This window comes from Hypanus sabinus, chromosome 14 (genome assembly GCF_030144855.1).
Source record: "Hypanus sabinus isolate sHypSab1 chromosome 14, sHypSab1.hap1, whole genome shotgun sequence".
Taxonomy (NCBI): domain Eukaryota; kingdom Metazoa; phylum Chordata; class Chondrichthyes; order Myliobatiformes; family Dasyatidae; genus Hypanus; species Hypanus sabinus.
This window is the reverse complement of record NC_082719.1, coordinates 71649654-71661984: the sequence shown is the minus strand read 5'-3', so window position 1 is coordinate 71661984 and position 12331 is coordinate 71649654. Positions and strand designations below refer to the sequence as shown.

General features: G+C 38.9%; 1 protein-coding gene across 1 annotated transcript; it reads left to right on the top strand.

Annotated features, from left to right (window-relative positions):
- Window positions 1–3432: 3432 nt before the first annotated feature.
- On the top strand, window positions 3433–11515 carry LOC132404869 (follistatin-A-like). Its single transcript, XM_059989431.1, has 7 exons — window positions 3433–3560; window positions 4856–5112; window positions 6373–6564; window positions 6956–7174; window positions 7531–7758; window positions 9264–9491; window positions 10698–11515. Exons 1-7 carry the CDS (start codon window positions 3484–3486, stop codon window positions 10775–10777), a joined length of 1281 nt encoding a protein of 426 aa, XP_059845414.1. The 5' UTR covers window positions 3433–3483; the 3' UTR covers window positions 10778–11515.
- The last annotated feature ends 816 nt before the right edge of the window (window positions 11516–12331 follow it).

Genomic DNA, 12331 nt, shown 5'->3' with positions numbered 1-12331 from the left:
TTCCCAGTGATTACACTTCAAGAATCCAGCGGCTGGTGCAAACCATTACCGTGTGCTCAGTTACGTCCGATTACACTGAGGTCTGACGTCAAATGTATTTTGTTCAAGGTTTATGTTCAATAAAGCTCTTTTATTCATTTTAATTTTTGCTCTGGTTCGCTTTTTTTTCCCGTCTGATTCGTCCTGTCGGTAATCGTTTTGCTGTTCTCTGTCACCTTATTGGTCTGTTAGTGGAACCCAATTGGTTTCCTCGGCTTCCAATTGGATCCTTCGCTTGTCGGATCAGATGTTAAAGTATGTTCCATTAAACACAGTACGAGTATTAAAGATTAAAAGAAAATAGCAGTAATAAGTTGTAATGAAATGTTAATGGCGTTTCACAAGGCGTTATCTGGAAAACTTGATTCACTAGTGCTTTGTTGGGGTGGGGGAGTTTAACATTGCAGCGTCAGTTTAAATCAAATGAGACCAGATACAAGTTATGCACAACCAAAGTACGCTGTCCATAGTCTATTTTCACATCCTAATCTATTGAGAAACTACATCCAGGTTCTAATGTTGTTTTAGGATTAAACTCGGCTACCATTTCCTCCAAATACCATTTGTACTCTGAAAGCGTAACTATTACATTTCAATGGTCAGAAACTAATTAAAGTTCATTATGATTTTGGGTATAGTGGTCCAATCCTTTTTAGTCACTTTAATAAGTAGATCAACTTTGACATGAAATTAATACATCATACAAGAGCGGAGATGCAGTTTGTCGAAGTTCAGATAGTTATCTGGTTTATTGACAGCAGAAATGTTAAATAGTCCTGGAAAATGTCACCGATAAAATCCTTGCCTCAGTTTTCTCTGTGTTTACTTCCGTATGTCCTTCTCTTTCAGAAATGAAGCAACTGTAATAAAGACCGGGACTGACCTTAATGTTGCCAGTGGCACGTTAGTTACTCGTTTCTATGTTTGTTTTATACAGACGAATAATTAATAAGAATTATGTCGCAGGATGAGTAAAATGGTCCTCTGAACACATAATTACCAGATTTATTTCATAATGATTTACAATATCCGAATATGCCCACTCAAATTAATTGACTCGTGTGGAATTCTTCTTGATCTCGAAAACAAGAAATTCAATAAAGTGGGTGTTAGATAAAACAGTCCGGAGTGTAGAATCAATTTTGATACTGGATATAATTGCGTACCAATCACAGGTTCCTTTAAATAGTACACGCCATCGGAACAAATTTCCTACTTCATGTGAGGTCGCACTGGTCTGCTTTGAATTTATCATTAGTTGATTAGTGGCCTTACGTTTGCTTCCATTTCTACTCATGGGTGATGACTGATATGAAATGATTTGTGCTTTGGACGTACTTAGATCGGATCTGATCAAGTCTGAATAAATTGTGTCAAATGAACAAGCATTTTACTCCGCAAACAGTTTGGTAACCTATTCTACTTGAGAGCGTGTGCCCTTGATACGCTGTATATTTTCATAACAGTACAGGACTGTAAGAAGATAATACCCTCTGAAACCAGAAAGGGAAACGCTTTCACATTTAACTGAATTTGATTTAGCCGATCTTCATTACCTCATGTTCACATTACTCTTATTTTTTGAATGATTTAATATTTTGAAAGAAATATTTCCCGTGGATATAACTTAATAAATATCACTCTTGTGCGTGCGGAGCAGCAACAATAATAAATACATTTTGTAGCACTAATTTGATATCGTCTAGAGAAGAATATTTTCAAATATATATTTTGAATTACTTACAAGGAGAAAAGTTAAACGCTTGATTTCAATATAACTCGATTTTAAATAATACTTTCCAACTAAATAATAAAGCACACAATCAATTATCAATAAAACTGTTATTTCTGTACAGCCAATAGGCAATAAATTAAGACGACCTGTCGACATTGAACTTCTTTTTTGTCAGTAATGCATAAGAATTTACGGTGCAATATTTGTACAGACTTCAGCACACACAGTCGATAGTATTTTATGAGGATTTGTTAATCTGTATCATCCATTCGACTAGGCCTCTGTTATCAAAGATTTATACTCATTAAGAGGTCCGATGTAAAACGAATTGATAAATAATTTCGATCTAGCAAAGTTAGGACTTCAGGAGAAATCAAGTTCTGTCGTATTTTAAAAATGGGGAGTAGTTTAATTTATAAAGATGTATTAATGATCCAGATATAGAACCGGGAATAACACAAAAAGTTCAATAATTTGTTTTATAAATTGTGATGGGGCGCATATTACACACTAAATCTTAAACTATTTGCAGTTAAAAAAATAAACCCGGTCACATAAAATAGTGGTTTTAATGCAAGTTGAAATTCATATATAGAATGGTATTAACTGAAATTGGAAGCGTACCTGTCGAGTTCCTGAAATCACGTTGTAAAGGTGGATGAGCGCATGCAACTTTCGTCCTCCAGATGTCTCACTTTGGTTTTACACAAGACCCACACAGTGGCTGCGTTTCAATCTGAATGTTTTTATCCGAATTTTCAGCGCTCCCCATCTCTAATAGTCTATCACATTTCTCAAGCTTCGTGGCCATCTCTCTGTATGCAATATCCTTGTGTTTTCCTTTTCGTGAATCCTGCTTACATTTATCTCCATTCATTTTCTCTAAACTTGATGTTATTCTCTGCTTGCACCGTTCTATCCGGCCACGACCATCCCTAACTAACACATAATCTCCAGCTTCAACTCTAGTTTGCACTTCCATTTTTCTGTCAATGTTCTGCCTTGGAGGAGTTCCCATAGTTTGATTCAAGTTTCTGATTTAGCTACAGGTGCTGATAAGCAGTGCTGTGTGGGATTTATCAGGCAAAAATATTAAATTTGCGCAGTAAATATTCCCTGACCAAAGCTGATCACCTGCCCGCTAAAGGGTAGTCAAGATTCTGATTAGAAGCCATTTCCCTCCCTATGAAACAAATTCTTAATGACACCACCGAGAAGCATTGTGTGCAGTGATAGTCGATCGATCACTTATTAGCACCTTTTAATGGTTTTATTTAAAACCGTAAATTAAATCCTGTGAAACTTATTTCGCCTCAGCCGAGTGCCATTTTCTAAACCTAAAACCGATTTAGGAATGGAAGGCTGTTCGTGCCGTTAAGTATAATTTCATGTTGGTCGAAATGAATCCAAACTCGGGCCTCCGAACTGCAATCTGAAAACGTGACTCGCAATATTTCCGCTTTCATTTGACTCTCCACTGCTATGACAAAGCAACGAAAACAGTTGTTGAGAGTGGAAATCATTTAGTCATTTGGGTCCGGGAGTGGGGTGGTGGGGGGGGGGGGGGGGGGGGACTGGCTCTTTCAAAACTGGTCCTTTCTGTTGCAGTTACCCTATTTGAATCGTTAGGGGGCTGCATAACGTTTTCCCAAAAAGAGAGAATTAATGCTGTAGGTCAGAATTGCCATGTTGTGGAACAACAATCCAGGATGCTCCAGATGCTGGGACTGGAGTTCCGAGGCGCTGAGCCCGAAAATGATTTACATGGAATTGCTGTATCGAGAAGGTGATTTTTTTTTGCTGTATATATGATGATGCCTAGGGCCTTCTTTTATTGGGATGTCTATTTTGAACCCTCTTGTGTGATAAGTATTACGATCATCCAAACAACTGTCTACTCTAATATTAGAACGATTGCATTTCTGGCATTTATTATAAAGAGCCTATTGTAATAAGTCTTTATTAAAAGATTACCATTATATCCCGCAGCTGGTGGAAAACGTCTGTTATCACTGAGTTATTTCGAGTGAGGTCCATACACCTATCACAACTAAAAAGTTGCCCGGGATTAAGGGCGATCACGATTTAAATCGGATCATGCGTTTTATCTTTTCCTGGAGGAAGGTTTCCCACATACTTCTCCTTCCTTGCCAAAAGTGACTTCATTGAGCAACAGTAAGATTCGACTTTCGATGTCACAATCTCCTAAATGAGAATAGGAGACCGCCTACGGCATTTCATAGACACGCGAAGTCTGATCCAGTAATAGACGTGAAACTTTGCCAGTTCTGCATATTAAATCTAACTGCTTTTCTCATACGAGACAGCAGAATGCATGCACGGTATCCGTTTCTTTGGTTTCATTTCTGATTCCCTATTTTATTATTTAATACATTGATTGGTCCCACCGAAATAGTCAGATGGCTCTGATCTTCTAAGCCAATATTGCAGCAATAAAAAAAATTCTCCCCCTGTGTGTTTTGAGACTAAACTTAAGGAGGTCAATTATGATAGTAACTTGCTTTCCATGTAAACAAACCTCCTACTCGTAGATTTTAGACGAAACATCAATATTGACCTATATGGCTTGTTATTATTGCGCTACGAAAGGAACCGTACCTTTAAAGCTGGAATTCATTAAATATGATAATGTTTTGTTGGGGGGGAGGGTGATAATCAATAGACAGGACGGATTATATTTGCCCTCAAATGGTGCATATCTTGCTGAGAATGTAAACCCCTGGGAAATAAAGTACATACTGTTTTTTTAGTATTTATTCCATCGTTATCATATAATGCTAATACTGGCACGAGAGCAAAACAAAATCAAAGATCGTACTACAAGTAAGTGAAGACTAACAGTCGGGATAAGTTCGTTCATTGCCACATTATCTCGCCATTAGCTTATGGTGTCGTGTCACCTGCAAGCCGGCGCGCAGATCATAATTCTGTATCTTATATTTGTGGTGTAATTGACTGAGATTGTATAGAACTTTTAGGGAAGGCGGTGAAATGTCACCTGATTAAGTTTCTGTCCACCTTAACTTTGTGATCACTTCCTCCTCCCCCCATCCTGCCAAGCACATTACCATGCCATCAGAAGACCGCCCACCAAACAGACCAGCCAAGACCCTTTTCAGCCAAAATATTTAAGAGTGACTGCATTCACAGTTTGACGTTCATTCAAGTCTGCGATCAGACTAGACTGGTGTTCTCAGATCAGTACTTATCTGCGGCGAAACTGAGTGCAACAATGTTAAGGATGCTAAGCAACAGAGCTGTGTCTCGCGTTTTTTTACTTTATATCTTCCTCACCATTGGAGACGAGCGAGTGCAGGGTAAGTTAAAAACAGAATGGGAAGAGTTCGCTCTCTCATGTTAGATGTGTAAATATGGCTCTTAGTTTCAAATTTGTTTCAATTTGCGCTTCGTCTCTCTCTCTCTCTCTCTCTCTCTCTCTCTCTCTCTCTCTCTCTCTCTCTCTCTCTCTCTCTCTCTCTCCCTCTCCCTCTCCCTCTCCCTCTCTCTCCCTCTCCCTCTCCATCCCGAAAACCCTGACAATAATCCACAAAGCGTACTTACATTTTGTTTCTAGTTCAAGACTCGCAGCATACAATGCGATGTAGCAAGTTACCTTTCGAACACGTGTTTCTGTACTTTATTCACATTTATTGGAACACCGTCGCGCTGAAGAGTAAGGTGCAAAATCGCGTTACCTGTGCGGGCATTCCATGGACTCAAGCAGAAAGTAAATAGGAAATTGAGTCTGGACCCTTGGAAACAACGTTGTGTAGGTCTTTATTCAATTAGTAAAATCAAAAGGGTATTACTTAGAGGCAAAACGCTCCATTGATCGGCATATGAACCGTCGCGTAAGCGTCCGGTAGGGTGAGTGGAGGTGAGGTACATCACTGTATCAGGCGAAGCTGCAGCGTTACTTAAACACTGAACTAATATTTTTGGCCCAGTGGAAATAATCGCCACGTGTCTTATAATAAGCCCCGCTTATATTGCTAACATAGAAGTTATAGTAGAACCAAACACGCTATACATATAAATAAAGAGATTTATATTAGGCGGTATCAACTGTGTCTAGACTCTCCAGAAGAGGCAGCAGAGTTCAGACATGCTTAGAATACAGGAATACTGTGATCGTTTCTATTCCTGAGTGACAATGTCGATAAATAAAGTCACGAGATCATGATTTATCGATAGCTGCGTTAAGGTTTGGGATGCTTGGTATAGATGCTGTCAAACTGACAGCCCCCAGGTTTTTTTTCACGCCCAAATGACGAGTAGCTCGTCATACCATTCCCTGCCGATGTGGTTCTTTCTGGAACCTCAGTATCGATGAGCCTAATCGACTGTGCTTTTCCTTCAACGCACGCGTATGCAGCCCTCAGCTTGTGTTGATTTGGAGCCAGATAACTTAACAATCGTGATATTCAAAAACGTCACAAGCTTACCGCTGGGGAATATCGATTACTTCAGCTTCTGTGCTTTTCATGGACTGATGCAAAATACTTGAAGTACACATTATTGTAACAGTGCACGTGTTAGATCAGTAGACCTGACAGTAATATGACTGTGCGTTGCAGCTGGGAACTGCTGGCTACAGCAAGCCAAAAATGGCAAATGCCAAGTCCTCTATATGACTGGGGTCAACCGGGAAGAGTGCTGCAAAAGTGGAAGATTGGGTACGGCTTGGACTGAGGATGACGTCCCGTCTAGCACGCTTTTTCGGTGGATCATCTTTAACGGAGGAGCCCCTGGCTGCACGCCTTGTAAAGGTACACCTTTGTTAGTCTCCGTGAATCGAAACCTTTTGCATCAATACATCTTAAAATCAAATTTCGAACAATGTGTATTATATTCTGCGCGTAGTGGCTAAACAATTCTAATACATACTTTGATATACACACTTGTCGTTGACAATTGCTCAGTCTAACATGCTTTAGAGTTTAATTTACATGGAATAGCTTGGATCTTTTCGGTGTGCAGAACTAATAAAATGGCGGCTGCTTAATATTAAAAATCAGGAAAATAACATTAAAGCACATTTCTCATTTGCTGGTTATGTGATTAGTTTGGCAAACAAGGACAATTGACTCAATTTCCCTTTCTTAATTGCTGCATTGAAACGGTCTGCAGACAATTGCATCTGTGTCATTTTCTTTCCAGAAACGTGCGATAACGTCGATTGCGGGCCCGGTAAAAGGTGCAAGATGAACAAGAAGAACAAGCCTCGATGTGTCTGTGCCCCCGACTGCTCTAACGTCACCTGGAAGGGATCTGTGTGCGGGACCGACGGGAAAACTTACAAAGACGAGTGCGTTCTTCTTAAGGCGAGATGCAAAGGACATCCCGAACTGGAGGTCCAGTACCAAGGCAAATGCAGAAGTACGTGTGCGACAGGATTACGCTCAATGGCAACGTCTTTCAGGAACTGAGAAAGAAGCTCTCTTAAACTGTACCAAATAACGAATTGCTCGACTCAAATGCAGAGTCGACTTTTGAATGATTTATTATACACATATTTGATTTTAAATATGCATGTGGTTCATTCTTTTGGATAATTATGGTTCAAATTCTTGTCTACTAAATAGTTTCTGCATAATTAGGATTGCTGTGCATTTGCTATAAGCACATTTTGACCTTAAGTCGGTCCTCACAAAGATCAACGCAGCCGACTGCTCGTGATTGTTTTCAACAGATGTACATTTCACATTTTTTTTAGTGTTTCCTTTCTTTTTCAGAAACCTGCCGGGATGTCTTATGTCCAGGCAGCTCGGTGTGTGTGGTAGATCAGACCAACAGTGCCTACTGTGTAATGTGTAGCACGAGGATTTGTCCTGAACCTTCAAGTCCGGAGCAGTATCTGTGTGGTAATGATGGGATCACGTATGCCAGCGCTTGCCATATCAGACGCGCCACCTGCTTGATGGGAAGGTCCATTGGAGTAGCATACGAAGGGAAATGTATAAGTACGTACTCAAATCCTAACCAAGTGCAACCCGCATAAATTTGCAGAGGCTGAAGACCACGTGGAAGAGTTTTCGTTCTGTTGGCATAATTAGTATGCAGTGGACAAAATGAAATGCAGATGAAACACTGTCTCACCAATTATTCCTAATCACTGATACCGTTTAGATCACTGGCCACCTACGTAGCACAAAGGTCATCTTTACTAATCACGTTATCTTTTCAACTTCCTAAAGCAGAGCAGTGAGTCTGTTTCATAATGCAATGGCATGTTTTCCATATAGAAAGGACAGTCAGCGCCTTTTTCCCAGGGCGGAAATGGCTAATTAGAGAGAGCATAACGTTAAGGTTATTGGAGGAAAGTGTAAGTGAGATGTCAGAGGTGTATGTTTTTTACACCGAGAGTGGTAAGTGCGTAGAATGCACTGCAGGGCTGATTATGGTAGAGATAGGTACATTATGAAGATTCGGACGCTTCTTGGATAGGCGGGTGGATGAAAGAAAAATGGAGAGTTCTGGGAGGTAAGGGTTAGATTGATCCTGGTGTAAGTTAAAAGGTTGGCACACATCGTGGGCCAAAAGGCCTGCACTGTCCTGTACTGTGTTCTATGTTTTGTTTCCAAACTATATTTACATAAAGTAACTAAATCCAAAATTGCAATTGCATGAAATTCAAAGATATTCAACTTTTAAGTTCTCATTCTGAAGTAATAGTCTTCAAGCTATGCTTCGAAGGGGAGAAATATTTCTCAAACTCTTATTCCGTGTCTTTGTAAAAGAGCCTTTTAAGGAACCGAATCGTTTTAAAGGAGTTCTCAAGCGCTCCCATATCAGTAAAGGTGCATGACGTATTCCCAGGGTTTATTAGCCAGCCAGCTGTGATTTCGGGTGACGATGGAAGCTGGATTTGGTCACGTGAACTGCTACTTTGAATGACTGGCGCAGGTTTCTAGATATTACGGGAATCGATGGACATAGGTTTAGTTAAGGAATACAATGCTGGGGTAAAAGTTTAGCCACGAACTTGTTGATTGTTGGAGGGGATACAGTGGACCGAATGGCCTATCCCTACTTCCATTCCGTACATTTTTATTATCTCTAAGAATTGGATGATGCAACGATAAAAGTATATCTCATCGATGTCTAATTTAGAAAATCAGTTTCTAAAGTTGTTAACGTTTTATTTTTGTATCTGATTCAAAGGAAAAGTTCAGGGATGCAGGGCGCTTCCTTTTAAATTTTATTTTGCATTAACTCTCATATATGATCGTAGCGAAACATACGAAACATCTATCCTTTGAACCTGCGAAAGCCTAGGGATCAAACTTGAGTTAAGAACAGTTTTCTTATGGTTGGACTCGTGGCGTGCGAACGGCTGGCTCGTACACAATGCATGAAGACTTCTTATTTGCCTGTTTCAAAGTAGAATTTGGAGGATGACGATGTTATTGAAGACTAATAGGACCATTTTTAAAATAAATTTGTTTTCTTTCTCTTATTCTTTTAGAAGCGAAATCCTGTGATGACATAGAATGTAGCTCCGGAAAGAAGTGTTTATGGGACAGGCGGCTCGGCAGGGGTCGATGCGTACTTTGCAATGCTTGTCAGGCCGGACGTTGGGACGAGCCAGTCTGCGCGACTGATAACACCACCTACCCCAACGAGTGCGCAATGAAAAACTCAGCCTGTTCCTCTGGTACCCTGCTGGAGGTTAAACACACGGGATCTTGCAACTGTAAGTAACTTTTAGGCCAAAAATAAGATTTGCTCTTTCTTCCATATTTCGGTGAAATGGTTTTCAATTGCCGGCTCGAGCTCTCCGATGACAAGGATCTTATCAAATGTATCGCCACCTATTATCTACCAATTAAGACTATGCATATGTTCCTCGTCATTTCAAGGGACAGTGGAGGGAGATTTGATTTGTTCGTTGGGGGTAGTCAAATGATAAGCTCAGTCTTTACACTCGCATTTAAGATTATGTCACATGTCGATATACCGAAGAAATTATCCGCCTCTCCAAAAGTGCAACTGCGTTCACTAACGAAATGGGAGAATTTAACGCCTGGACTTGCGGGGCGCGTGATGAGCGTTTCAAGCACACGCCTTCTTCGGAGGAGCAGATGAAATATTCTGACCAAGTGAATCTTCTTATTCCTATAGATATTATCCTTTTTTTTAGCCCACGTCACTCGAAACCTCCCTTCCGCATATTAAATGCTGCCTTTTTTTTGCTGTGGTAACAGTAGACACTTTAAAAATATATACGTAACAATTGTACATTTATTTTCCGAACACTGTTTGCATGATTCCCAGAGGGAAGAACATCCAATGATATCGGTATGTCAATGGATTATGTAATATTCCTTAAGAAATAACTGGGCATCAACTTATCTTCAAATATGATTAAAAGGTTCGCCAGGAATTGTTGTGTTTCTGCTTCAGCTCTGAGTAAATGTTAAAGTTAATAAATAGTGAACACTTTCTTGGACAACGATGCTTCCTGCTCCCGATCAGGGCAAGAAGATGCCATGGGAGATTAACATGCCATGATAGTGATAAATTTCGACATTGATTCCAATCGAGCCTGATGCCTTCTTATCAGTAGTGATCTTCCAAATGCTTCACTGTTGTAAAGGCTATTTAAATAGTTCATGGATAGGTTTATTTCAGTAGCAGTGAAGAATACAATGGATGGAAAAGCTGTAAATGTTAGACTGGAAGAACACTGCCATAGAACATGATCATTGAATATTCACATCCCTGTCAGTAATGGTGTTATAAAACATTACTTCATAATAGTAAATGACACAAATTGCATCCTTGTGCCTCTTTAAAAGAAACTCTATTGGGGCTGTAAGAGAGATTTGAAAACATGCACTGAGTTTCCGTGCTGTTGTGATCCTTATTTATACAACAGCTACCCTATATTCTCCCATAGCAATAACTGAAGAAGAAGAAGATGAAGAAGACGAGCAAGAAAATAACACCTTTCCTAAATCAGCGTTTTCGATTTGGTAATTTTCTCACCCTGTGCGAAGAGGAAGGAGTCGGTGTACTTATTTGTAAATAAGTGTACGCTTATTTATTTTGAAGAAGTATACATAGTTGAGTTTAGTAGATTTTTATTTATACTGTCATGTTTATAATTTATACATAAAATAGGCCAACATGATTTGGAAATATATTCGTCAAAAGAACAGTGTTATCATTAATTTATTGTGACATATGATGCCTGTAAAGTATACTTTTCCAGTGAACTGTAAATTGCATTATGATAGCTGTAAATGTGGCTGATCATTCTCCTTTTGTACTAGAGATTTTAGCTATAATAGCTGCATGTTTTACCTTTTATATTTATTTATTGGAATATGTTACACATTGTAAATAAAGCTTCAGATATTGTTTATGGTAACTGATCAAACATGCTGTGTCTGGAATGTGCTGTCAACTGGAGATGTTCTGCAACTGTAAGGTTACAGGTTCATCTTATGGAATTATAATCAGGTTGACTTTTACTGGGTTGTTGCTGTAAAGGTTTTGACAAATGCAAAACAGTTCAGGTTTTTCATTTTGCTTAAAATTATGTTGCAGATACAATTTTATATTTTCAAACATGACAGATCTAAATTCATCCAAATATATAGTTTTGTACTTTTTCTATCATGTAAATGTGCAATGTATATAAAAAGTGATAACATGGAACTGTAAATACATTACAAATAAACAATAAAAAGCAATACAAATTTTCATTTTGTTGCTTTCCTATATGAAATTTCCCCTTGCCAGAAATAAAGGCCTCATATAAAATTAAAGTATGTTAGTGTCTTCCGTCTTAAATCATCTCATCCATGAGTAGAATTAAATGCAAGTAAAAGAAAATCACTCCACCATCTGAAATCTGGAGCTTTTAGATCTAACAAGCATCTTGAGCAAATAGGAAAGTGGGCAAAAGAATGGTAGATTGAATTTAACCCGGGCAAGTATCAAGTGATGAAGTTGAACTAAGGTGGACATGCACAGTTAATAACATTAACCGGAGGCTTATTGTTCAGCAGAGTGACCCGAGGGTACAAGTACATTGTTTGCTGTAGGTAGTGGTGTAGGTGGACAAGGCCGTGAAGAAGATATATGATGTGCTTGCCTTCATCAGATGGAACAAGAGTTAGTGCATTTTGTTATCTGAAATCTGGAGTAAGTACTTATACTTGGATTAATTTTGGACATCATGATAACCTTAGAAATTTGCAATGTTTAATTCTCTTTTTAGAATACGATTGCCACAGGGCAGGCAGGTAGAAGGTACATATTTTACATTTATTACAAGTACAACTGAATATGATCTACAGCAAAATTTACAATTGGCACAATGTTTATTACAGTTTACATTCACACTGCTAACATACCCATAATTATTGTTCCATCATATTAATAATAAATTCTTAACAAAAGGGAAAGGAAGCAAAAGTCTCCAATGAAGTATTATGGCAGCTTGCCTTTAGACATTTTAACAACAGATCATAATCATTTAATTATCATGTACAGATACATCAAGATGCCTTAAAGTTATCAGAA

What these genes read in the sequence shown, in the direction of transcription:
- LOC132404869 (XM_059989431.1), top strand. Translation starts at nt 3,484, where the DNA reads ATGCTCCAGATGCTGGGACTGGAGTTCCGAGGCGCTGAGCCCGAAAAT. An exon ending in TGGAGACGAGCGAGTGCAGG is followed by an intron (nt 5,113 to 6,372) that starts GTAAGTTAAAAA and finishes TGTGCGTTGCAG; the next exon opens with CTGGGAACTGCTGGCTACAG. An exon ending in GTACCAAGGCAAATGCAGAA is followed by an intron (nt 7,175 to 7,530) that starts GTACGTGTGCGA and finishes TTTCTTTTTCAG; the next exon opens with AAACCTGCCGGGATGTCTTA.